This window comes from Gorilla gorilla, chromosome Y (genome assembly GCF_029281585.2).
Source record: "Gorilla gorilla gorilla isolate KB3781 chromosome Y, NHGRI_mGorGor1-v2.1_pri, whole genome shotgun sequence".
NCBI classification, from domain to species: domain Eukaryota; kingdom Metazoa; phylum Chordata; class Mammalia; order Primates; family Hominidae; genus Gorilla; species Gorilla gorilla.
This window is the reverse complement of record NC_073248.2, coordinates 8,129,421-8,155,986: the sequence shown is the minus strand read 5'-3', so window position 1 is coordinate 8,155,986 and position 26,566 is coordinate 8,129,421. Positions and strand designations below refer to the sequence as shown.

The window sequence follows — 26,566 nt, the reverse complement described above, 5'->3', positions numbered from 1 at the left end:
TGCTGGGTTCTTCCTGCACCAACCCATTCCCAGCTTGTTGGCGGACACCAGGAGGCATCGTAGAATTCAGTCAGTTCTGACACTAGCCGTCGGAGTTAGCGCAGATCCCACAGGTGAAGGGCCGGGTCCCATGGGACCTCCACGCACAATCCCAGCCCCATATCCCTGGGCACACCTGTAGTTTTCTGACCCACCTGCCGCTCACTGCTGGCTCCTGCAAGCACCTGCTCAGGTTGGGTCATTTGCTCGAGGGTCTCACAGAACTCAGGACAGCACTTTCCTTCCCAGCTTGCGGGTTTGTTATGAAGGAGCAGGTCAGGAAGTGCCAGACAGAAGCCAGGCACAGCACAGGGTGCTGGGTGCAGGATGTATGGAGCCTCCATGCCCACCGTGGCACAGCTCCCCCAACACCCTGATGTGTTCACCCACCAGAAGCTCCCTGAACCCTGTCCTTCTGGGTCTCTTTTTTTTTTTTTTTTTTTTTGAGACAGAGTCTCGCTTTATCGCCCAGGCTAGAGTGCACTGGTGCCATCTCGGCTCACTGCAAGCTCCGCCTCCCAGATTCACGCCCTTCTCCTGCCTCAGCCTCCCGAGTAGCTGGGACTACAGGCGCCCGCCACCACGCCCAGCTAATTTTTTCTATTTTTTTTTTTTTTTTTTTTTTAGTAGAGACGGGGTTTCACCATGGTAGCCAGGATGGTCTCGATCTCCTGACCTCGTGATCCTCCCGCCTCGGCCTCCCAAAGTGCTGGGATAACAGGCGTGAGCCACCGCGCCCGGCCCCTTCTGGGTCTCTTAAAAGGCCAGGATTAATGACATCATCCGCCACTGGGGAGCAAACTGCATCTCCAGCCCCTCTCCCTGTTCCCATGACAACCAAAGCCTGCCCTTTCCAAAAGGCCCCTCATTAACATAAGCTCCCCTGCGGATGAAAGGGGCTTGTCACCACATAGCAAAACGCCTGCTTTCGCTCCTGTCACTCAACAGATTCCCTGGGATTCAGGGGCTCTGTGTCCGGACCCTGAGGCGGAGACCAAACATCTGTTTCTTTTATTTTTTGTTTATTTATTTAAAGAGAGAGTCTCGCTCTGTCGCCCAGGCTGCAGTACAGTGGCGCAAACTGGGCTCACTGCAACCTCTGCCTCCCGGGTTCAAGCGATTCTGCTGCCTCAGCCTCCTGAGTAGCTGGGATGACAGGCACCTGCCACCACGCCCGGCTAATTTTTGTATTTTTAGTAGAGACGGGGTTTCTCCATGTTGGCCAGGCTGGTCTTGAACCCCTGGCCTCTGGTGATCCATCCGCCTCGGCCTCCCAAAGTGCTGTTTCTTTTGTTTTTTTTAGAGACGGAGTCTCGCTCTGTTGCCCAGACTGGAGTGCAGTGGTGTGATCTCGGCTCACTGCAAGCTCCACCTCCCGGGTTCACACCATTATCCTGCTTCAGCCTCCCGAGTAGCTGGGACTACAGGCGCCCGCCACCACGCCCGGCTAATTTTTTGTATTTTTACTAGAGACGGGGTTTCACCGTGTTAGCCAGGATGGTCTTGATCTCCTGACCTCGTGATCCGCCCGTCTCGGCCTCCCAAGGTGTTGGGATTACAGGCGTGAGCCACCGTGCCTGGCCCCTTTCTCTCTTTTCTTGTCTGAAATAAACCTTATTCTCCCATGAACCATCCGTATCTGAACTGTGTGCTATGCTCGAGTACACACCTCCACAGCACAGCCATGCAGCTGTCAGGGCACAGAGGTGACAAGCTGGCGTCCACGCTCACCCCCACGGCTGTGTCCTTGCAGACCATCAGCTGGACACCACGGTCTCGGAATTCTACGAGGAAACGAAGGTGAAGTTCTCGGAGCTGTCCGAGGAGCTGCTCTGGGAATACGTCCACAGCGGGGAGCCCATGTGAGTCTCGGGGGCGGTGGGGGGACGGGGGACACGTGTGGAAGCCTGGCCACCCTCACACATGGGGTGTCCCACCCAGCCTTTGGGAAAGAAGGAGGCCCTGCTCCGGAGGCCGTGTGGCACAGGGAGAGCCACCCGGCTCAGAAGCACAAACCCTTCACGACCACACTGACCCATGGGGGCCCAAAGAGCCAAACTCCCAGGACAGAGAGGGGCAGGGTGGGAGCCAACGCTGGGCTGCAGTGGGGACTGGGGAGGCGCTGGGCAGGGGTAGAGAAGTTCACTTGGTGGGAGGAGGAGACCCCAGAGGTCGGTGCCCAGGACGCTGGCTGCAATTAACACGAATAAACTGTGTGATCCATAGTCACCCTAAGAGGTGATTCTACCTGTCGTCCCGTCCAAAGATTGGTGAGCACGGGAAGTATGTGTGCACCGATCAGCTTCACTTCATCACCCACCATTTGCATCTATATGTATTATATTTATCTACATCATATATCATATAATGTCTACATAATTATACATTATATAACGTAACATGATATATTTACAATTATATACAATTTATGTATTCCACATTATATATTCTATTAAATATATATAATATACATTATACAAATTATATATTATATATTCATAATGTATTATATACTATAATAGATTATACTGTAATATGTATAACTATATTACATATAGATTATAGTATAGATTATATATTAATTTTGATTGATATGTAATGATTAATTTTTAATGATTAATTTTAAGTAATGATTAATATTAATGTAATATGATTATATACTATTATAATTATAATACTGTTATAACAGATTATATAATAGGTTATATAACTGTTAAAATAGATTATATGATAGGTAGTTATAGATTATATATAATTATATATAATCGATTATATATAAATTATACATATTGTATTATATATAATCGATTATATATAATATATAATGATTATATATTATAATTATATTAGTATATATTATATATTATAATGTATATATAAATTTATATATAAATATATAATATATATTCTTATATATTATATATAATATATAAGAATATATTCTTATATATTATATTATATAATATATAAGAATATATTCTTATATATTATAATATATAATATATAATCGATTATATATAATTATATATAAAATAATCGGTTATATATTATAATATATAATTATATATTTATATAATATAGAATTTTATATGAATATGATACAGATAATATATATGTATTAAATATGATTAATATATGTAACTATGCATATTAATACATATTACATAATTAGTATAAATTATGTGTGATTACATGTAAATTATGTATTAATTAAATGTATGTAATTATGCATATTAATTATATATAATATATAATGTATTATGTGTTATATAAATATATAATTATATAAAATATATTTTTATATTATAAAGGTATATAAAATATTTAAATATATGTGTATAAATATATTTATAGAAAATATGTTTATTTTATATATTTATATAAATAATTTTATTATATTTATATAAATAATTTTATTTTTTTTTGAGACAGGGTCTCACTCTGTCACCCGGGCCGGAGTGCAGTGGTACAGTCATAGCTCACTGCAGCGTCAACCTCTCAAGTCAAAATGATCCTCTCACCTCAGCCCCCCTAATGACTTGGGTTTACAGACGCATACCACCACGCCTGGCTAATTTTTTTTTATTTTTTGTAGCAATGGGGTCTCACTATGTTGCCCAGGCTGGTCTTGAACTCCTGGGCTCAGGCAATCCTCCCACCAAAGCCTCCTGAGTAGGTGGGACCACAGGACACACACCAACACACACGGCTGATTTTATTGTTAGTTTTTGTAGAGATGGAGTCTGCGTAATATATATGTATATTAACCTAGAGGATTTTTCATCAATTGAAATAAGCCCGGCAGAAGAAGACACATACCACAGGATCTCACTTATATGGAATATGAAACAGTTGCACTTGGTCAAAGGATACAAGATTTAAATTAGGGCCGGGCATGGTGGCTCACGCCTGTCATCCCAACACTTTGGGAGGCCGAGGCAGGCGGATCACCTGAGGTCAGAAGTTCAAGACCAGCCTGGATATGGCAAAACCCAATCTCTACTAAAAATACAAAAATTAGCCCGGTGTGGTGGCAGGTGCCTGTAATCCCAGCTACCCAGGAGGCTGAGACAGGAGAATCGCTTGAACCCAGCAGGTGGAGGTTGCAGTGAGCTGAGATTGCGCCACTGCACTCCAGACTGGGCAACAGAGCGAGACTCTGTCTTAAAAAAAAAAAAAAATTAAGTGAGACGGGAGAAGTTCAAGGCTCTTTACAGCCTGGTGACTGTGGTTTACAGGAACAGTGTCTTACTGGTAAATTGCCAGCACACTAGATCTGAAGTCTTCTCCCCACACACACAAAATAAGTACATGAGGTGCTGGATGGGATAATTGGCTTGATTTAATGATGTCACATGTATACATATATCAAAACATCCCATTTAACACATGAACTTTTTTTTGAGACGGAGTCTTCCTCCGTCACCCAGCCTGGAGTGCAATGGCGCGACCTCGGCTCACTGCAAGCTCCACCTTCCAGTTTCAAACGATTCTTCTGCCTCAGCCTCCCAAGTAGCTGGGACTACAGGCACCCACCGCCACGCCTGGCGACTTTTTTATTTTTAGTAGAGAAGGGGTTTTGCCATGTTGGCCAGGCTGGTCTCGAACTCCTGACCTCAGGTGATCTGCCTGCCTCAGCCTCCCGAAGTGCTGGGAGCCACCGCGCCCAGCCCAACACCTGAACTTTCATACATACTTTAAATGTTTACATACATTTAAAGAAAGACAGGCCGGGCACAGTAGCTCAAGCCAAGACGGGAGGATCACTTCAGCCCAGGAGTTCGAGACCAGCCTGGGCAACACAGTGAAACCCCATCTTTATAAAAAGTGATAAAACTAGCTGAGTGTGTCCCTGCTATGTGGGAGGCTGAGGTTAGAGCATCATTTGAGCCCAGAATTTTGAGGGAGCAGAGAACCAACAATGTACCACTGCACTTCAGCCTGAACAACTGAGTGAGACCCTGTCTTGAAAAAAAAAAAAAAATTGATAAAATAAGAAAAAGAAAAGAGGGCCACACGTGGTGGTTCACACCTGTAATCCCAGCACTTTGGGGGGCCGAGGCAGGCGGATCACCTGAGCTCAGGAGTTCGAGACCATCGTGGCCAACATGGTGAAACCTCATCTCTACTAAATACAAAAATTAGCCGGGTGTGGTGGCAGGTGCCTGTCATCCCAGCTACCCAGGAGGCTGAGACAAGAGAATCGCTTGAACCCAGGAGGCAGAGGTTGCAGTGGGCCGAGATGGCGCCACTGCACTCCAGCCTGGGCGACAGAGCGAGACTCTGTCTTTAAAAAATAAAAATAAAAAATAAAAAATTAAGTGAGACAGGAGGAAGAAGTTCAAGGCTCTTTACAGCCTGTGACTGTGGTTTACAGGAACAGTGTCTTACTGGTAAATTACCAGCACACTAGATCTGAAGTCTTCTCCCCACACACACACAAAATTCGTACATGAGGTGCTGGATGGGATAATTGGCTTGATTTAATGATGACGCATGTATACATATGTCAAAACATCCCATTTAACACATGATTTTTTTTTTTTTTTTTTTTGAGACGGAGTCTTCCTCTGTCGCCCAGGCTGGAGTGCAGTGGCATGATCTCGGCTCACTGCAAGCTCCTCCTCCTGGGTTCAAGTGATTCTCCTGTTTCAGCCTCCTGGGTAGCTGGGATTACAGGCACCTGCCACCACACCTGGCTAATTTTTGTATTTTTAGTAGAGATGGGGTTTCACCGTGTTGGCCAGGCTGGTCTTGAACTCCTGACCTCAAGTAATCCACCCGCCTCGGCCTCCCAAAGTGCTGGGATTACAGCCGTGAGCCATTGCGCCCAGCCTTGCTGTGAAATTTTTTTTCTTTTTTTTTTTTTTTTTGAGATGCCAAAGGCGCCTGCCACCAGGCCTGGCTAATTTTTTTGTATTTTTTTTAGTAGAGACAGGGTTTCACCGTGTTAGCCAGGATGGCCTCGATCTCCCAACCTCGTGATCCGCCCGCCTCGGCCTCCCAAAGTGCTGGGATTACAGGCGTGAGCCATTGCGCCCAGCCTTGTGACATTATTATTATTATTATTATTTTTTGAGATGCCACAGGCGCCTGCCACCACGCCTGGCTAATTTTTTTGTATTTTTTTTAGTAGAGACAGGGTTTCACCGTGTTAGCCAGGATGGCCTCGATCTCCCGACCTCGTGATCCGCCCGCCTCGGCCTCCCAGCCGTGAAATGTTCAGACGCAGAAACTTTTCTCCTCCTTGTCACCTCTTACCTTCCCCTGCCCACCCAGGGACAAAGCTGGCGGCTACGGGATCCAGGCCCTGGGCGGCATGCTGGTGGAGTCTATACACGGGGACTTTCTGAACGTGGTGGGATTCCCGCTGAACCACTTCTGCAAGCAGCTGGTGAAGCTCTACTACCCGCCCCGCCCGGAGGACCTGCGGCGGAGTGTCAAGCATGACTCCATCCCGGCCGCGGACACCTTCGAAGACCTCAGTGACGTGGAGGGGGGCGGCTCGGAGCCCGCTCAGAGGGACGCGGGCAGCCGCGATGAGAAGGCCGAGGCGGGAGAGGCGGGACAGGCCGCGGCAGAGGCTGAGTGTCACAGGACTCGGGAGACCCTGCCTCCGTTCCCGACACGCCTCCTGGAGCTGATTGAGGGCTTTATGCTATCCAAGGTACCTGTGTCTGTCTCCTCAGGCCGCATTTCACAAATGACCCTACACACTCGGCTTAAATCAAAGGGAATTTACTTCTCACTGTCCTGGAGGCTGGCAGTCTGAGGTCAGGTTGTCTCAGGGCCACGCTTTCTCCGAAGGTTCTAGGAGAGGCTCCTTCTTGCCTCTCCCAGCTCCTGACAGCTCTAGGCATCCCTGGGCTTGTGGCCGCATCACTCCAGTCTCTGCCACGTCCTCCACGTGGCCTCATCCACTGTGTCTGTGTCTCCTCCTCTGTCTCTTAGAAGGACACCTGTCATTGGACTTGGAGTCCACCCTTCTTCGTGATGATCTCCTCTTGAGATTCTTAATTACATCTGCCAAGACCCCTTTTTAAAACAAGGTCCCATTCACAGTTTCTGGGGATCAGGATATGGACAGATCTTTCAGGAGGACCACAGTTCAGTCCACTACAGATGTATCCAGTTTCTTCTGGAGGCTCTAGGGGAGGGTCCTTCCTGCCTCTCCCAGCTCCTGGGGGCTCCAGGCATCCCTGGGCTTGTGGCCACATCACTCCAGTCTCTGCCTCTGTCTCCACGTGGCCTTCTCCTCTGTGTCTGTGTCTCCTCTTCAGTCTCTTAGAAGGACACCTGTCATTGGATTTTGAGGTCTCCCTAATCCACTGACTCCAAGTCATCTGAAGTCCCCTAGCTTACTTACGTCTGCAAAGACCCTTTTTTCTTTTTTTTGTTTCTGTTTTTGTTTTTGTTTTTGAGAAAGAGTCTGGCTCTGTCATCCAGGCTGGAGTGCAGTGGCATGATCTCGGCTCACTGCAACCTCCACCTCCCGGGTTCAAGCGATTCTCCTGCCTCAGCCTCCTAACTGTGGTCCTCCTGAAAGATCTGTTCATAGCCTGATCCCCAGAATCTGTGAATGGGACCTTGTTTTAAAAAGGGGTCTTGGCAGATGTAATTAAGAATCTCAAGAGGAGATCCTGAGTAGCCTCAGGAGTAGCCTCCTGATTACAGGCGCCCACCACCAAGCCCGGCTAATTTTTGTACTTTTAGTAGAGACAGGGTTTCGCTGTGTTGGCCAGGCTAGTCTCGAACTCCTGACCTCAGCTGATCCACCCACCTCGGCCTCCTAAAGTGCTGGGATTACAGGCATGAGCCACCGCGCCCGGCCTGAGGCCCCGTCTTTCAGCTGTTCTGTTCAGGGGCCCCTCACGGTGGCAGCCTAGAAGGGATGCAGCCCTCCCAACACCAGGGGTCCCTCACAGGGCATCCTCTGGGAAGCAGAGGTGGGGATTTCAGGTGCAGGAGGGGCACAGGCTTTGGGAGACAGGGAGACGGGCTGACGACACCTCCTGCCATTCATCATCAGGAGAGAGAACATGCAGTGAATAAGGAATAAAGGTGGTTACAGCACATTCTGTCTGTGCCTCTAATTTACCGAGTGGTGATTATTAAATCACCACCAGGTGGCTTATAAACAACAGACATTGATTCTCCCACAGTCCTGGGGGCTGGAGGTCCGAGATGAACATGTGGGCAGGGCTGGTTCCTCCTGAGGCCTCTCTCCTGGGCTTGGAGACGCCGTCTTCTCCCTGTGCCCTCACAGGGTTGTCCCTCTGTGTGTGTCTGTGTCCTCATCTCCTTTTCTTATGAGGTGTCTTAGTCCATTTCAGGCTGCTATCACAGAATACCATAGACTGGGTGGTTTATAAACAACAGACATTGATTATCCCACAGTCCTACAGACTGGACGTCTGAGACCGAGGTGTGGGCAGGGCTGCTTCCTCCTGAGGCCTCTCTCCTTGGCTTGGAGACATCGTCTTCCCCCAAGTCATCCCTCTGTGTGTGGCTTATGAACAACAGACATTGATTCTCCTACAGTCCTGGAGGCTGGAAGTCCGACATCCAGGTGTGGGCAGGGCTGGTTCCTCCTGAGGCCTCTTTCCTGGGCTTGTAGGCACCGTCTTCCCCCTGGGTCATCCCTGTGTGTGTTTCTGTCCTCATCTCCTCTTTTTATGAGATGTCTTAGTGCATTTCAGGCTGCTATCACAGAATACCATAGACTGGGTGGCTTATAAACAACAGACATTGACTCTCCCACAGTCCTGGCGGCCGGAAGTCCAGTATCAACGTGTGGGCAGGGCTGGTTCCTCCTGAGGCCTCTCTCCTGGGCTTGGAGATGCTGTCTTCTCCCTGTGTCCTCACAGGGTCGTCCCTCTGTGTGTGTCTGTGTCCTCCTTTTCTTATAGGGACCCCAGTCCTATTGGATTAGGGTCCACCCAAATGACCTCATTTTACCTGAATCACTTCTTTAAAACCCTGCCTACAAATACAGTCACATCCTGAGGGACTGGGAGGATTAGGAGTTCAACATACGGGTTTTGAACTCAGCCCATATCTGCAGCATGTTGATTTTTCTCCCATGGGCTAGTTTTTCTGCATGATATTCGTTGATGTGCTTTTACCTTGTGTACACCTTGTTTTATAGCTGGGGACTTGGTCCTATAAATCCCCACCGTTCTCTGTGAAAGAAGGCTCAGTGGCCAAGTTGTATACTTTTGACAACGTTGGCCTCCATCTTTTGAGTCTGTGGGAGTAAAAAGTACTCGACAAGTGACTTAATGAGTCTCTCTGCACTTGTTTTTAACAGGCCCTGTTCACCGCTTGCAAACTGAAGGTGTTTGATTTGTTAAAAGATGAAGCACCCCAGAAGGCTGTGGATATTGCCAGCAAAGTGGACGCCTCTGCGTGTGGAACGGAGAGGCTTCTGGACATCTGTGCTGCCATGGGGCTCCTGGAGAAGACAGAGCAAGGTGACAGGACCCAGCGGGTTTTGCTCTGAGAATCTTTGCAGGTGGAAGTCACTGAGGGAAGGTGACCTGGAGCCTGGGCAGAGCGAGGAAGGAGGGCCACACCTTCTGTCACTCTGCCCTCAGGAATGCTGCTTTTCCCGAAGGGGTGAGAAGCAGAGGGTGAATGACAGAGAGGGAACAGTGGCAGCCGCGAGCACATAAGAGAAGCGTGACCTCCTTATGGGCTCTAGTCTCAAAGGGGCTGTATCAGTCCATGTTCTCCTGAGAAACAGAACCCAATAGGGTGTACACAGACATTGATTTACTTGCTTATTTATTTTTATAGACAGATAATGTGTATGGATGGGTAGACAGATACATAGATAGATGATAAATGCATAGATACATTGATATAGATAGATGATAGATACGTAGATGATGGGTAGAGTTGATAGATATATAAATGGATGGATGGATAGATGGATGGATGGATGGTAGGTGGATAGATGGATGGGAGGAAGGATGGATGGATGGATGGATGGGTGGATGGACGGATGGATCGATCAATGGATGGGTAGATGCATGGATGGGAAGGTGGATGGATTGGTGGAGAGGTGGATGGATAAATGAAAGGGTGGGTAGATGGGTGGGTAAGTGGATGGATGGGTGGATGGATGAGTGGGTGAGTGGATAGATGGATGGATGTGTGGATGGATGTGTGGATGGATGGGTGGATGACTGGATGGGTAGGTGGGTGAATGGATGTGTGGATGGATGGATGAGTGGGTGTGTGGACGGATGGGTGGATGGATGGATGGATGGATAAATGAAAAGTGGGTAGATTGTTGGATGGATCGACGAATTGGTGGATGAGTGCATAGATGGGTGGGTAAGTGGATAGATGGGTGGATGGATAAGTGGGTGAGTGGATGGATGGATGGACGGATGGACTGATGGATGTGTGGATGGATGGGTGAGTGGATAGATATGTGGATGGATGTATGAATGGGTGTGTGGATGGGTGGGCGTGTGAATGGATGGATGAGTGGATAGATGGGTGCCTGGCTGGGTGGATGATTGGGAGGGTGGGTGAATAGATGGATGGGTGGGTGGATGGATGGATGGGAGGGTAGATGAATAGATGTATCAGTGGATCGGTGGTTGGGTAGCTGGGTGGGGGAATGGATGGATGAATGGGTAGATGGGTGGTCGGATGAGTGGGCATGTGGCTGAGTGCATGAATGGATGGATGGGTGCATGGCTGGGTGGATGATGGGGAGGGTGGGTGAACAGATGGGTGGGTGGATGGATGGATGGATAGGTGAGTGGATGGGTGGGGGAATGAATGGATAAATGGATGTGGATGGATGGATGCATGCATGGGTGGATGGATCAGTGGATCCATCAGTGGATGGGTAGGTGGGTGGGTGGATGGATGGATGGATGGATGGATGGATGAGTGATTGGATGGGTGGGGGAATGAATGGATAAATGGATGTGGATGGATGGATGCATGCATGGGTGGATGGATCAGTGGATCGATCAGTGGATGGGTGAATAGATGGATGGGTAGGTGGATGGATGGATGAGTGGGCATGTGGATGGGTGGGCGTGTGAATGGATGGATGAGTGGATGGATGGGTGCATGGCTGGGTGGATGATTGGGAGGGTGGGTGAATAGATGCATGGGTGGGTGGACGGATGGATGGGAGGATGGATGGATAGATGTATCAGTGGATTGCTGGATGGGTAGCTGGGTGGGGGAATGGATGGACGAGTGGGTAGATGGGTGGATCGGTGGATTGGATGGGTGGGGGAATGCATAGATGAGTGATGAATGGGTGGATCAGCAGATGGATGGGTGGATGATTAGATGGGTGGGTGAGTGGATAACTGGATGGGTGGGTGAATGGGTGGATGGATGGATGGATGACAATGTGTTTTCTGAATTGAACAGAACTCTTCAGCACGGTGCTAGAACGGAGAGCACATGGCCAAGTCCTTGAGTAGCTTGGGAAGGGCAGGACGACAGATGACACCTGGGCAGAGGTGGCTGTGCTTCTGTGATTAGGAGACAAAGCATGCCCTGGTTGAGGCTCCAAAGGCTGTGCCCTTACCACAGAGACATGTGACTATATCCTTAGAGGCTGGAACATAGAAGCCAGAACATCTTCCCCAGCCAGAGCAGTTCAGGACCATTCTCCTGTATTGAAAATAATGATGAATAGGCCACGTCTGTAATCCCAGCACTTGGGGAGACCAAGGCAGGCAGATCACGAGTTCAGGAGATCAAGACCATCCTGGCTAACACGGTGAAACCCTGTCTCTACTAAAAATACAAAAAATTAGCCAGGCATGGTGGCAGGTGCCTGTAGTCCCAGCTACTCAGGAGGCTGAGGGAGGACAATGGCATGAACCCAGGAGACGGAGCTGGCAGTGAGCTGAGATCCTGCCACTGCGCTCCAGCCTGGGAGAAAGAGTGAGACTCCATCTCAAAAAAAAATTAAAAAATTAAAAGAAAGAAAATAATGATGAATATGGTGAAAGGCTTTTCATCACCAGCACCATGAAAGCTTGTTCCAACTCCTTTTGACAATGCTTTGTGCAGTTGAGTCCTAGGAGCAGTTCCACGTCTGCAGAAGCTGCTTCTGCCTCACCATAGGTCTCATCATTTATTCATGATGAAAATAAATGTCATCTATCTGACTATAGCAAACTGTACACTCAGGGTCAGCTCGGTGGGAAAACAGTAACATTTCATGATGAACATGAACACAGGGCTGTTTCTTACATAGGAGGACCGGAGTGGTGCAAGGCCATCTGTTTCCATATACAGGTCTCCACCAACTTCTCCACCTTCCAGCCTCCCATTCTGTGGGAGGGGGCATCCTGGAAGGGAGCTTGGGGACTGGGTCTATGGACAGCTGACCTGGGCATGAAGTGGGTGGAGGATGAAGTTCCCTGTATCATTTGGGGCTCTCCAGGGTTACAGAACCCCTAGGATATAACCTAGGAGATTTATCTTGAGGACTTACGTGATTGCGTGGGCTGGCAAGTCCAAAATCCACAGGGCAGGCCAGCAGGCTGGAAGCTCAGGCAGGAGCTGCTGCTGCCATCTTCAAGTGGAATTTCTCCTCAGGAAAGCCCAATGTTTGCTTCTGGGGTTTTCAATGAGCTGGATGAGGCCAGCGCACATTTTGGGGGGTTAATCTCCTTAAAGTCAAACCGATGGTAGATGCAAACGCCAGCTACAACGCACCTCCACAGCCACATCTAGATGGGTGTTTGCCTGCATAACTGGGAACTTGAGCGTGGCCACGATCATGAAGGATCAGCCTCAGTGGGTAACAGTTACAGCAGTTGACAGCTGGGGCGTGGTGGCTGCTGTTTTCCTGCCCAGCTGACCCTGAGTGTACGGTTTGCTATAGTCAGATGGATGATGTTTATTTTAACATCTGAATGATGCATCCCCTATAGTCAGGTTTCCTTGAGTGTACGGTTTGCTATAGTCAGATGGGTGATGTTTATTTTAACATCTCAATGATACATCCCCTACGGTCAGGTTTCCTTGGGTTTTCTCGTTAGGAGGTCACACGACTGTCCCCATTTCTTCAGGTTACAGTAACACAGAGACAGCGAACATCTACCTGGCATCAGATGGCGAGTACTCTCTGCACGGCTTCATCATGCACAATAATGACCTCACCTGGAACCTCTTTACATACCTGGAGTTTGCCATCCGAGAGGGAACAAACCAGCACCACAGGGCGTTGGGGAAGAAGGTGGAAGATCTGTTCCAGGTAGCATAACACCCCCGTGGACACCTTTCCATCTAGCATGCATTTTGCTAAAGCACTTTGACACACAGATCAGTAGGCACCTTGATCAGTCTGTCTCCAGTCTGACAGATCCCAAAGGCTTTGCTCATTCTGCCTGGAGAACTTAGTCCTGTGGCTGTTGCGTCACTCAGCCCTAGAACAGGTGCAAGGTAGACTTCCTCCACTGTTATCCAGCAGCTGATGAAAATAGAATTTCCTCCTAGAAACAGGTTTGAAGGCCACGCTCAGGGGCTCACACCTGTCACTCCCAGCACTTTGGGAGGCCAAGTTGGGAGGATGATTTGAGCCCAGGAGTTTGAGACCAGCCTGGGCAACATAGTGAGACCCCATCTCTACAAAAAAATTAACAATTAGGCTGGGCATGATGGCATGAGCCTGTAATCCCAGCTAGCTTGGGAGGCCAAGGTGGGCGGATCACTTGAGGTCAGGAGTGCGAGACCAGCCTGGCCAACATGCTGAAACCCCGTCTCTACTAAAAATACAAAAAAAATTAGCTGGGCATGGTGGCGCGTGCCTGTAGTCCCAGCTACTCAAGAGAATCGCTTGAACCGGGGATGTGCTGGTTGCAGTGAGCTGAGATCACGCCACTGCCCTCCAGCCTGGGCGACAGAGCGAAACTCCATCTCAAAAAAAAAAAAAAAAAAAAAAAAAATTAACAATTAGCCAGATATGATTAGCCCGCTACTTTGGGAGGCCCAGGTGGGTGGGAAGATCACTTGAACCTGGGAGGTCAAGGCTGCAGTGTGAGCCATGATGGTGCTGCTGCACTCCAGCCCGGGTGACAGAACAAGACTCTGTCGGAAAAATAGAAATAGGAAGGAGTTGGACAGGCTGCCTTAAATGAATGACCTGTTTCTTCTTTGCTTCAATGGAACTGACACTTGCTTATCTGAGGCCGCTGTTTGCAAAGCGCTCCCTGCATCCTCTCGCCCCTTCTTCCCCTTTCCCCGCCCAGAACCTTCCTGAGGTGGACGTGTGAGATGTGGTGGGGTCCGTGGGGCCTGTGCAGATGGGTGGGTCTCGGTCTGCAGGGCTGTGCCAGCCAGGCGTGGGGATTATGCTGTGAGCTCAGCTGGCCATGGCCTCATTCCTCCTTGGCAGCGCTGGCCGAGCTTCTGTGGCAGTGAGCACTGAGTCAGGGTGTGTGTGTGTGATGCAGAGATGAGCCCCAGGGAGCCGGGGGCTTCCTGCAGATGTTGGGGAGAGACAGACAGACAGAGGGAGACACAGAGAGAGAGAGAGATAGACAGACAGAAAGATAGAGGGAGACAGACAGACAGAGGGAGACACAGAGAGAGAGAGAGATAGACAGACAGAAAGATAGAGGGAGACAGACAGAAAGAGATGGAGGCAGACAGACAGGGAGATAGAGGGAGACAGAAACAGAGAGACAGAAAGACAGAGACAGAGATAGAGTGAGACAGACACGGAGATGGGAGACAGAGATAGTGAGATAGGGAGAGAGACGGAGAGACAGGGAGACCTGAGAGACAGGAGGCAGAGATAGGGAGACAGAAACAAAGATGGAGACAGAGACAGACAGACATAGAGGGAGATGGGAGACAGAAAGAGACAATGAGGTACGGAGACAGAGACAGGGAGGCTTGGAGAGACAGAGATAGAGGCAGATAGTGACAAACAGGAGACAGACATGAGAGACAGAGACAGAGACAGAGGGAGATAGAAACAGACAGAAGGAGACAGAAACAGAGAGAGAAAGAGGAAGACAGAGACACACAGAGGGAGACAAACAGAGACAGACAGAGACCAAGGGAGAAGTCAGAGAGAGAGAGAAGCCAGTGGTGGAGAAGACGAGAGGCATGGACAGGGGCCCTGAGCTGGCGTGAGCAGCCAGCCTGGGCATCGCAGAGGACAGATCCCTGAGCCCCATGATTGCCACCCACGCAGGGGAGGTCCGGGGAGCCCCCGCGGGATTTAGGGAGCCAGGATGGAGACCGGCTATCCTGCTGGGAGCGGGGCTCAGAAGCATTCTCAGCTGGGCTTGCTTGCCCTGCAGGGACGGGATGTCCAGGCGAACCCTGGACACAGCACTGAGCCAGGACGAGCCTGGGCTCCTCTGGGACCCGGGGTAGGTGCCACTGGGGGGACTTGGAGAAGCTCGGAGGAGCTTCTCCTCTGCACACCACACCATTGTGGTGAAGGATGAGCCGGGGCACCTGCAGAGACATTGTGGCTTCTCTCCCGGTTTTCTCCAGTGAGATGTTTGTGGGCCACCCGGAGCCTCCAGGGTGAAAAGCTTTATTGTGAAAAGCCTACTGCGAAACTCAGACGCTTGGAGTTCAGGCTGTGGTGTGAACCAAGTGATTCCAAGGAGATCGTCCACCACTTTGGGGTCCTCTGTCCCCAGCCAGCCCAGCCCCCACACAGACAGGGGTATCCCACACAGCTGTGGCATGAAGCCCACTCTGCAGCCCAGGCACGGCTGAGCCCTCACGCCCTGGAGCCCTGCACTTCTCCCCCCGACCCCCGGGGAGAGGCTGGGCGAGCCCTCGGCCCATGTTCTCTGGTGCCCCTAAGCACCCGCTGTGTTCCAGGACGTGTACTACCAGAGCCCGGAGACGCGGCTGAGGTTCATGCGGGCCATGCACGGCACGACGAAGCTGACTGCGTGCCAGGTGGCCACGGCCTTCAATCTGTCCCACTTCTCCTCCGCCTGCGACGTGGGAGGTGGGTGGCCCCCCCGCCAGGGCTCTCCTTACTTTCGTTTATTAAGCCACAGTTGACAGTTATCTTCCCTGCTCAGGACACCTGCAAACTGCCTTTTTCCATTGACAAACCTAATAATGACCTGAACTGGGCCAGGCTGAGTGGATATTCCCAAGTTCCAGGAGGACCCCAGGGATGCCTAAATGCCCCCCTAGAAACTCCGGGGCCCTCTCTTTCGGCTGCAGAGCTGAGGCAGAGCACCTTGGAACCCCTTGATTCCCCTCAGCAAGTCTGATTATATCCTGACTCACCCTCCACCCCACCCCAGCCCTGGACAGTGGGTGGAGCAGTAGACACATTCCCAAGGGCTGCTGGGGGATCAGGGGCCTGGTACGATTCTCACACCATCAGCTTACATTTCCCCAACCTCTGAATGCCTCTCCTCCTTGTGGTCCAGAGTGGCTGCTGTAGCACCAGCCATCATGTCTGCATCCTCATAGCAGGAAGGAGAAGGGAGGAGTACAGCCCCCACCCCTGGGCAGAAAGGATTTCCCTGTAGGTCTGTGCCCCCTACACGTGGCCCAGAGTGGCTGCTGTAGCACCGGCCATTGTGTCTACATCCCCACGGCAGGAAGGAGAAGGGAGTACAGCCCTCCACCCCTGGGCTGGAAGGATTTCCCTGCAGGTCTGTGCCCCCACACTCAACTGCTTGTACAGTCTTGTCTGGGATACCAGCGAGCTCCCCACCACTGGCTTTCCCTTCCAGCATGGGTCTCAATGCCATGCCCTTGAACATTACTTCTGCCCCTGTTGAGCTTTGGAGAGTCGTCAGAGTTCCATAGACGACCCAGCCACAGAGCATGCATTTCCTTCCCCGCAGGCTGCACGGGTGCACTGGCCCGAGAGCTGGCCCGTGAGTACCCTCGTATGCAGGTGACTGTGTTTGACCTCCCGGACATCATCGAGCTGGCCGCCCACTTCCAACCCCCCGGACCGCAGGCAGCGCAGATCCACTTCGCCGCAGGTGAGCCCTCCTCCTGTTCACCCTGCTAACCTTTTCCAGACTCCAGCATCTCTTTCTAGACAGAGTGCATGGCTGCGTGCGCACCTGTGTTTCTGCCTGGGCGTCTTCATGGTGGGTATGTGTCTGCAAATGGGACTGTCTACGGTGCTTGTGTGTGTGTGTATCTGTCTCTCTGTGTGCATGTGTGTGGTATGCCCTGGAGCGTGTCTGTGCGTGAGAATGTCTGTGTGTGTGTGTCTGCATCCGCATGTGTGTGCACGTCTCTGGTGTGTGGTTGCATATGTTTCTGTGAGAGTATGTGTGTGTCTGTGTGGGTATATGTGTGCATGTCTGTGTGTGTGTGTGTGTCTGCATCTGTGTGCATGCTGTGTGAGCCGGTGGGTGTGTGCATATATGACTGTCGTGCTTGTGTCTGTGTACATGTGTGTCTGTGTGTGCATGTCTATGTGTATCTGTGTGCATGGTGTGTGTCTTCCGTGCATATGTAACTGCTGTGTGTGCACGTCTGTGTGTAGTATGTCCTTGTGTGTGAGTCTGTGCATGAGACGGTGTCTGTGTCCACGTGTGTCTGCAAGTCTCTGTGGTGTGTGGTTGCATATGTTTCTGTGAGGGGATGTGTGTGCATCCGTGTGGATATATGTGTGCATGTCTGTGTCTGTGCGTGCCTGTCTGTGTCTGCATTTGTGTGTATGCTGTGTGCCGGTAGGTGTGTATGTGACTGCTGTGGTTGTATGTGTGTGTCCCTGTGTGCATGTGTCTGTGTGTACATGTCTGCATCTGTGTGCATGCTGTGTCTATGTGTATCTTATGTGCATATGTGACTGCTGTGCTTGTATGTCTCTGTGTAAATGTCTGTGTGTAGTTGTGTGTGTCTCTGCGTGAAACTGTCTCTGGGTGTCTGTGTGTGCGTGTGTGTGAACGTCTCTGTGATGTGTGGTTGCATATGTTTCTGTGAGGGTATGTGTGTGTGTCTTTGTGGGTATGTGTATGTGCATCTCTGTGTGCCTGTGTCTGCATCTGTGTGCATGCTGTGTGCCGGTGGTTGTCTGTGTGCATATGTGACTACTGTGGTTGTGTGTCTGTGTGCATGTGTCTGTGTGTGCTTGTCTGTGTCTGCATCTACGTGCATGGTGTGTGTCTGTGTGGATATGTGATCGTCTGCTGTGCTTGTGTGTCTCTGTCTCTGTGTGTTTCTGAGTCTGTGTGTGCACGTCTCTGTGTGGTATGTCCTTGCATGCGTGTCTGTACGTCAGAATGTCTCCGTGTGTCTGAGTCCGTGTGTGTGTGTGCACCTCTGTGGTGTGTATGTGTCTGAGGGTATGTGTGTCTGCGTGGATATATGTGTACATGTCTGTGTGCATCTGTGTGCCCATCTGTGTCTGTGTGCATGCTGTGTGTGCATGTCACTGCTGTGCTTGTGTGTACGTCTGTGTGCGCATCTGTGTGTGCATGACTGTGTGGTATGTCCTTGTGTGTGTGTCTGTGCATAAGAATGTGTGTGTCTGCATCTGAGTTTGTGTGTGTCCAACTCTCTGTGGTGTGTGCTTGCATGTGTCTGTGAGGGTATGTGTGTTTCTGTGCGTCTGTGTGTATGTCTGTGTGTCTGCGTCTGTGTGCCTGTCTGTTGGTGTATCTCTGTGTGTCTGTGCGTGTGTGCCCATCTGTGCATGTCTGCATCCGTGTGCGTGTGCCTGTCGCTGTATCTGTATGTCCATGTGTGTGTGTGTGTGTCCATCTGTGCATGTCTGCCTATCTGTTGGTGTATGTCCGTGTGTGTGTGCCCATCTGTGCATGTCTGCGTCTGTGTGTGCGTTGTGTGCCTGTCACTATCTGTATGTCCGTGTGTGTGTGTGTGCACCCATCTGTGCATGTCTGCATCTGTGTGCATGTGCCTGTTGGTGTATCTGTGTCCGTGCGTGTCTGTGTGTGCCTATCTGTGCATGTCTGCGTGCCTGTTGGTGTTCACTGTGTCCGTGCGTGAGTGTGCCCATCTGTGCATGTCTGTCTCTGTACGCGCGTTGGTGTATCTCTGTGTCCGTGTGTGTGTGTGTGTGCCTGTCTTGTTGGTGTATCTGTGTGTCCATGTGTACCTGTCAGTGTATCTGTGTGTCCATGCATGTGTCCGTGTGTGCATGTCTTGTGGTATGTGCTTGCATGTGTGCCTTTGTGTCTCCATGTCTGTGCATCTGGATGGGTATATGTGTGTGTGCCTGTGTGTCTGTGTCTGCATCCGTGGGTCTGCCTGTGCATCTCTCTCTGCGGGTCCACACAGACACGAGGGCATCTCCAAACAGGTGGACAAGGCTGGGCACACTAGCTCACGCCTGTAATCCCAGCACTCTGGGAGGCTGAGGCGGGTGGATCCCCTGTGGTCAGGAGTTTGAGACCAGCCTGGCCAACATGGCGAAACCCCATCTCTACTAAAAATACAAAAATTAGCCAGGTGTGGTGGTGGGCACCTGTAATCCCAGCTACTCAGGAGGCTGAGGCAGGAAAATCGCTTGAACCTGGGAGGCAGAGGTTGCAGTGAGCTGAGATCTCACCATTGCACTCCAGCCTGGGCAACAAGAGTGAAACTCCAACTCAAAAAAAAAAAAGACAATGATAATAATGATAAATAAAAATAAACAGGGGGACGGCTGTGTGAAGTTATCATCGGTGCAAGTAGCTGAGACGGGAGGGGAGTGGAGATGGGGAACAGCCGAGATCAGCATTCATGGGCATCCACGGTGCCGAGGTCACGGAAGTAACTGACCCGAGAGCCGTCACAGGGCGGCCTTAGGTTAGACTTGAAGGAGAACTTCCAGGTGGCAGCTGCTGAGGCCAGGATGGATTGACAGGAGACGCCTGGGCCACGTGCCCAGGCTCACGCCTGGAATCCCAGCCCTCTGGGAGGCTGAGGCGGGTGGATCACCTGAGGTCAGGAGTTTGAGACCAGCCTGAGCAACCTGGTGAAACCCCATCTCTACTAAAATTACAGAAATTAGCCGGGCATGGTGGCGGGTGCCTATAATCCCACCTATTCGGGAGGCTGAGGCAGGAGAATCGCTTGGACCCGGGAGGCGGAGCTTGCCGTGAGCCGAGATCGCGCCACTGCACTCCAGCCTGGGCAACACAGCAAAACTCCATCTCAAAAAAAATAAAAATAAAAAAAGAGACACCTGACGTGCTGTAACTCAGCACCATCCGACAGCGGCCAGGCCTGTGGGCGCAGGTGCTGGGGACCTCCACACCCCTCCCCCAGAGGTTCCTGGATGCTTTTCTAGTTTTTAAAAAAACAAAACATAACCATCCTACAGGTCCTCCTGCAGGACATCATGATAGCTGTGCTTCTGATTTGCCAGATCTGCAGAGACAGAAATGCCAAAATTTATTTATTTATTTTTGAATGGTGTCTCGCTCTGTCACCCAGGCTGGAGTGCAGTGGCGTGATCTTAGCTCACTGCAACCTCCACTTCCTGGGTTCAAGTGATCCTCCCACCTCAGCCTCCCGAGTAGCTGGGGTTACAGGTGCCCGCCACCACGCCTGGCTAATTTTTGTATTTTTAGTACAGATGGGGTTTCACCATGTTGGCCAGGCTGGTCTCGAACTCCTCACCTCAGGTGATCCACCCGTCTTGGCCTCCCAAAGTGCTGAGATTACACCCTGCCTGGCCGGAAATGCTAAAGTTTAAAATCATGAGCCCTGAAAGAGCACCTTCTCCTCGCAGCTGGGGGAAAACAGCTCATACTTCCCACCACACACTCTCCCACCCCTTCTTTCCCCTCATGCAACTCACAGCTTGCTATTTATCCTCTCCCTGTCCTGCAGACCGGAAGTCTGAGATCAAGGCATCTCAGGGCTGTGTTCCCTCTGGGGGCTCTAGGGAAGGATCCTTCCTGCCTCTCCCAGCTCCTGGGGGCTGCAGGCATCCCTGGGCTTCTGACCACATCACTCCAGTCTCTGCCTCCTTCTCCACGTGGCCTTCTCCTCTGTGTCTGTGTCTCCTCTTCTGTCTCTTAGAAGGACACCTGTCATTGCATTTAGGGTCCATCCTACTCCAGCGTGATCCCATCTCCAGATCCTTAATCACATCTGCAAAGAACCTTTTTCCAAATGAGGTCCCATTCCCAGGTTCTGGGGCTTAGGACATGGACAGATCTTTTGGACGTCACCATCCAACACAATGCAGTTGGGTGTGCTTCCTTCCGGCGGCTCTAGGGGAGGATCCTTCCTGCCCTGCCTCTCCCAGCTCCTGGGGGCTCCAGGCATCCCTGGGCTTGTGGCCGCATCACTGCAGTCTCTACCTCCGTCTCCACGTGGCCTTCTCCTCTGTGTCTGTCTCCTCTTCTGTCTCTTAGAAGGACACCTGCCATTGGATTTAGGGCCCACCCTACTCCAGGATGACCTCATTTTGAAATTCTTTACTCAATGACATCCATAGAGACCCTATTTCCAGATAAGGTCCCATTCCCAGCGACGGAGGATCAGCCCCTGAATGTATCTTTTAAGGGGACACCATTCACTGCACTACAGCAGACCATCTTTTTATTTCAGCAATTACGGAGGGGCGTGCAGCTACGCACACTCCCCCCAACAGGCAACCCTCCCGGGGCGCCTGGATCAGGGGATCACCAGAGAAGGCCCCACTGTTGCCCAGTCAACGGCAGTGCAGCCCCGACTCTCCCTGGCACACGTCCATTTGCGCCGACTCTGCCTGCCTCGCCCAGGTGGTGCCCCTGAATTTCCTGCTTTTTGTCTCCCTTGCCTTCCTTTTTTTTTTGTCAGCCAGGCTGGACTGCAATGGCGCGATCTCAGCTCACTGCAACCTCCACCTCCCAGGTTCAAGCAATTCTCCTACCTCAGCCTCCCGAGTAGCTGGAATTACAGGCACCCGCCACCCCTGTCCAGCTAATTTGTATTTTTAGTAGAGATGGGGTTTCCCTGTGTTGCCCAGGCTGGTCTCGAACTCCTGAGCTCAGACAATCTGCCTACCTCAGGCTCCCAAAATGCTGAGATTACAGGTGTGAGCCACTGTCCCCAGCGTTTTCTCAGCCGGAGTCAAACCACACGGGCGTGGCATCACTAACCAGCTCCTCATGGAGCTCTGTTCAAGTCCCCACGGGGATATACTTCAGGAACACCCATTCCTGCCCACACCCCTCTCTTCTCTGTCCCTGATTTAGGATGCGGGTGGCCGTCCCAGGATCTGTCCGGGGAGGACTGCTTCTTCCATACCTGACGGACGTGTCTCCTTTTGTCTTTAAACCAGGTGACTTTTTCAGGGACCCCCTCCCCAGCGCTGAGCTGTACGTCCTGTGCCGGATCCTGCATGACTGGCCAGACGACAAAGTCCACAAGTTACTCAGCAGGGTCGCCGACAGCTGCAAGCCAGGTGAGAGCCCATCGTCAGGTTCGCTGTTTTTGTTAAGACATAGTATTTTGGGTTCAAGTTTTACAAGGAGGCCGGGCGCGGTGGCTCACGCCTGTCAGCCCAGCACTTTGGGAGGCCAAGGCGGGCGGATCACCTGAGGTCAGGAGTTCCAGACCACCCTGGCCAACGTGGTGAAACCCCGTTGCTACTAAAAATACAAAAATTAGCCAGGCGTGGTGGCTCATGCCTATAATCCCAGCAATTTGGGAGGCTGAGGCAGGTGGATCACCTGGGGTCAGCAATTTGAGACCAGCCTGGCCAACATGGTGAAACCCCGTCTCTACTAAAAATACAAAAATTAGGCAGGGGTGGTAGTGCGCACCTGTAATCCCAGGTACTTCGGAGGCTGAGGCAGGAGAATCGCTTGAACCCGGGAGGTGGAGATTGCAGTGAGCCGAGATTGCGCCATTGCACTCCAGCCTGGGCGACAGAGTGAGTTTCGGTGTCAAAAAAGAACAACCACAACAAAAAAAGAATTGGCTTATGTGACTTTGGAGGTTGGCAGGTCCAGCGTCTGGGTGAGAGGCCCGCCAAATTGTGGAGGGTAAATCTGCTGTATTTAAAGTTGGCCAGTGTGGCCAGGTGCGGTGGCTCACACCTATCATCCCCGCACTTTGGGAGGCCAAGGTGGGCGGATCACCTGAGGTCGGGGGTTTGAGAACAGCCTGGCCAACATGGTGAAACCCCGTCTCTACTAAAAACACAAAAAATTAGCCGGGCTTGATAGCGGGTGCCTGTAATCCCAGCTACTCAGGAGGCTGAGGCAGGAGAATCGCTTGAACCTGGAGACGGAGGTTGCAGTGAGCCAAGACTGCGTCACCGCACTCCAGCCTGGGTAACAGCGTGAGACTCCATCTCAAAAAAAAAAAAAAAGAAAATCCTAAAGAGAAAATATATTTACTATTCGTGAAGTTGAAGTGGTTCATGATAAAGGTCTTCATTCTTGAGGAGGTCTTCACACTGAGGAGGCTGCAGAGGAGGAGGAAGCCGTGGGCTGGTGTTGCTGTCTCAGGGGCGGCCGAGGCAGAGGGAAATCCACGCATGAGTGGACTCCACAGTTTAGAGCCGTGTTGCTGAAGTGTCAGCTGGATCTAATCTGTGTGTTTCTACGCAGACACACGTGCACACACACACAGCACGCACCGTCTCGGCTCAAAGCCTTCACATCAGGTTTTTTCCCCCGTCCACCCAGGCTGCTCCTGGAGCCCAGTGGGGCTGCTGGAACCCCTGGCTCCAGGGGTTCGGGCCAGGGCTGCATATTGGGTTTCCACAGTTGAACGAGCTGGCCCTGAGGGAATCTGACAGGCGCTCAGCCTCCCTCAAGAGTTCAGCGTTCTTGCTGCTGTGAGAATTCCTGGAATATTTGCAGACAACGCTTAATTATCTTCACAGAGCCAGGGCCTGGCACCTGCGTGTTAAAACAGGACTCCCCATAGGCTCAAATGGTCAAGAGACTTCCATCCTTGTCTCTCTCCCTCTCTCTCTCCTTCCTTCTCTCTTTCTCTGTGTATCTATCTCTCTTTTTTTTTTTGAGACGGAGTCTCGCTCTGTAGCCCAGGCTAGAGTGCAGTGGCACGATCTCGGCTCTCTGTAACCTCCACCCCCAGGGTTCAAGTGATTCTCCTGCCTCAGCCTCCCGAGTAGCTGGGATTACGGGCACACACCACCATGCCCGGCTAATTTTGTATTTTTAATAGAGACAGGGTTTCACCATGTTGGTCAGGCTGGTCTCGAACTCCCAACCTCAGGTGATCCACCCAGCTGGGACTCCCAAAGTGTTGGGATTACAGGCGTGAGCCACCTCGCCCGGCTCTCTTTATATTTTTTGAGACGAGGTCTCACTCTGCTGTCCAGGCTGGTGTGCAGTGGCGCAGTCACAGCTCACTGCAGCCTTGACCTCCTAGGCTCAAGCTGTCCTCCCACCTCAGCCTCCCGAGTAGCTGGACGTACAGGCATGCATCACCATGCCCAGCTAATTTTTTAAGAAGTTTTTTCTGAGCCCGGGCACGGTGGCTCACACCTGTAATCCCAGCACTTTGGCAGGCCAAAGTGGGCGGATCTCGAGGCCAGGAGTTCGAGACCAGCCTAAGCCACGTGGTGAAACCCCGCCTCTACTAAAAATACAAAAATTAGCCCGGCGTAGTGGTGCATGCCTCTAATTCTAGCTACTCAGGAGGCTGAGAGAGGACATCACTTGAACCTGGGAGGCGAAGGTTGCAGTGAGCAGAGATCGCGCCACTGCACTCCAGCCTGGGCAACACAGCAAGACTCCGTCTCAAAAAAAAAAAAAAAAAAGTTTTTTGTGGAGATGGGAGTCTCCCTCTGTCACCCAGGCTGGAGTGCAGTGGTGTCATCATAGTTCACTGCAGCCTTGACCTCCTGCGCTCAAGCAATCCTCCTGCCTCAGTCTCCCGAGTATTTGGGAGTACAAGCATTTGTCATCATGCCCTGTTAGGTTTTTTTTAAAATTTTTGTAGAGATGGGATCTTGCTATGTTGCCCAGGCTACCGTCAAACTCCTGGGCTCAAGCGATCCTCCTGCCTCAGCCTCCCAAAATGCTGGGGTTAAAGACATGAGCCACTGCACCCGGCCTCTCTCTCTCTCTCTCTCTCTTCTCCCTCTTCCTCTCTGTCTCCTCCTCTGTCTTTTTAGGTATCTCATCTATCATCATCAATCTCTGTTTCTCTTCTCTCCTCCTTCCTCCTTTCCTTCCTTATCTTCTGTCTCTTCCTCCCTCTCTCCACCCTGTCTCTGTCTCTCTTTATACATCTATCTATCATCCTTTTTTAAAAAAAATAAAATAGAGAAAGGGTCTCACTATGTTGCTCAGGTTGGTTTCAAACTCCTGGGCTCAAACCATCCTCCCACCTCTGCCTCCCAAAGTGCTGCAATTATAGGTGTGAGCCACTGCGTCTGGCCTTCTAACAATGCTCCGTCATCTATCATTTATTATCTATCCATCCATCCATCATCTACCTACCCATCATCTACCATATATTCACCCATCCATCCATCTCACGCATGCATCCATCTATATCTATCCATTCATCTATTTACCTGCCCATCACGTACCATCTATTCACCCATCCATCCATCTCATCCATGCATCCATCTATCCATCCATTCATCTACCTACCCATCATCTACCATCTATTCACCCATCCAGCCATCTCATCCATGCATCCATCTATCCATCCATTCATCTACCTACCCATCATCTACCATCTATTCACCCATCCATCTCATCCATGTATCCATCTATCCATCCATTCATCTACCTACCTAACCATCACCTACTATCTATTCACCCATCCAACTCATCCCTGCATCCATCTATCCATCTACCTACCTACCCATCATCTACCATCTATTCACCCAGCCATCCATCTCATCCATGCATCCATCTATCCATCCATTCATCTATCTACCTACCCATCATCTATCATCAGTTCACCCATCCATCCATCTCATCCATGCATCCATCTATCCATCCATTCATCTACCTACCCATCATCTACCATCTATTCACCCATCCAGCCATCTCATCCATGCATCCATCTATCCATCCATTCATCTACCTACCCATCATCTACCATCTATTCACCCATCCATCTCATCCATGTATCCATCTATCCATCCATTCATCTACCTACCTAACCATCATCTACTATCTATTCACCCATCCAACTCATCCCTGCATCCATCTATCCATCTACCTACCTACCCATCATCTACCATCTATTCACCCAGCCATCCATCTCATCCATGCATCCATCTATCCATCCATTCATCTATCTACCTACCCATCATCTATCATCAGTTCACCCATCCATCCATCTCATCCATGCATCCATCTATCCATCTATCTATGTACCCATCATCTACCATCTATTCACCCATCCATCCATCTGTTCCATGCACCCATCTATCCATCCATTCATCTATCTACCTACCCATCATCTATTATCTATTCACCCATCCATCCATCTCATGCATGCATCCATGTATCTATCCATTCATCTACCTACCTACCCATCATCTACCATCTATTCACTCATCCATCCATCTCATGCATGCATCCATCTATCCATCCATTCATCTACCTACTTAACCATCATCTACTATCTATTC

General features: G+C 50.6%; 2 protein-coding genes across 3 annotated transcripts in view; one reads left to right on the top strand and one right to left on the bottom strand.

Moving 5' to 3' along the window:
- Positions 1-26,566, top strand: part of LOC101150363 (acetylserotonin O-methyltransferase like) — a 54,186-nt gene that overhangs the window by 25,874 nt on the left and 1,746 nt on the right. For both annotated transcript variants that reach the window (XM_063703354.1, XM_055377215.2), the window contains exons 6-12: positions 1,793-1,901; positions 6,319-6,706; positions 9,350-9,512; positions 13,107-13,291; positions 15,886-16,018; positions 16,878-17,021; positions 22,274-22,396. In XM_063703354.1, the coding sequence (XP_063559424.1) occupies positions 1,793-1,901; positions 6,319-6,706; positions 9,350-9,512; positions 13,107-13,291; positions 15,886-16,018; positions 16,878-17,021; positions 22,274-22,396 (1,245 nt within the window). The remainder of the gene's footprint in view (positions 1-1,792; positions 1,902-6,318; positions 6,707-9,349; positions 9,513-13,106; positions 13,292-15,885; positions 16,019-16,877; positions 17,022-22,273; positions 22,397-26,566) is intronic.
- Positions 9,507-22,322, bottom strand: LOC134757952 (putative proline-rich protein 21). Its single transcript, XM_063703355.1, has 2 exons — positions 22,240-22,322; positions 9,507-11,694 (listed from the first exon to the last, which is right to left on the bottom strand). Exon 2 carries the CDS (start codon positions 11,176-11,178, stop codon positions 9,832-9,834), a length of 1,347 nt encoding a protein of 448 aa, XP_063559425.1. The 5' UTR covers positions 11,179-11,694; positions 22,240-22,322; the 3' UTR covers positions 9,507-9,831.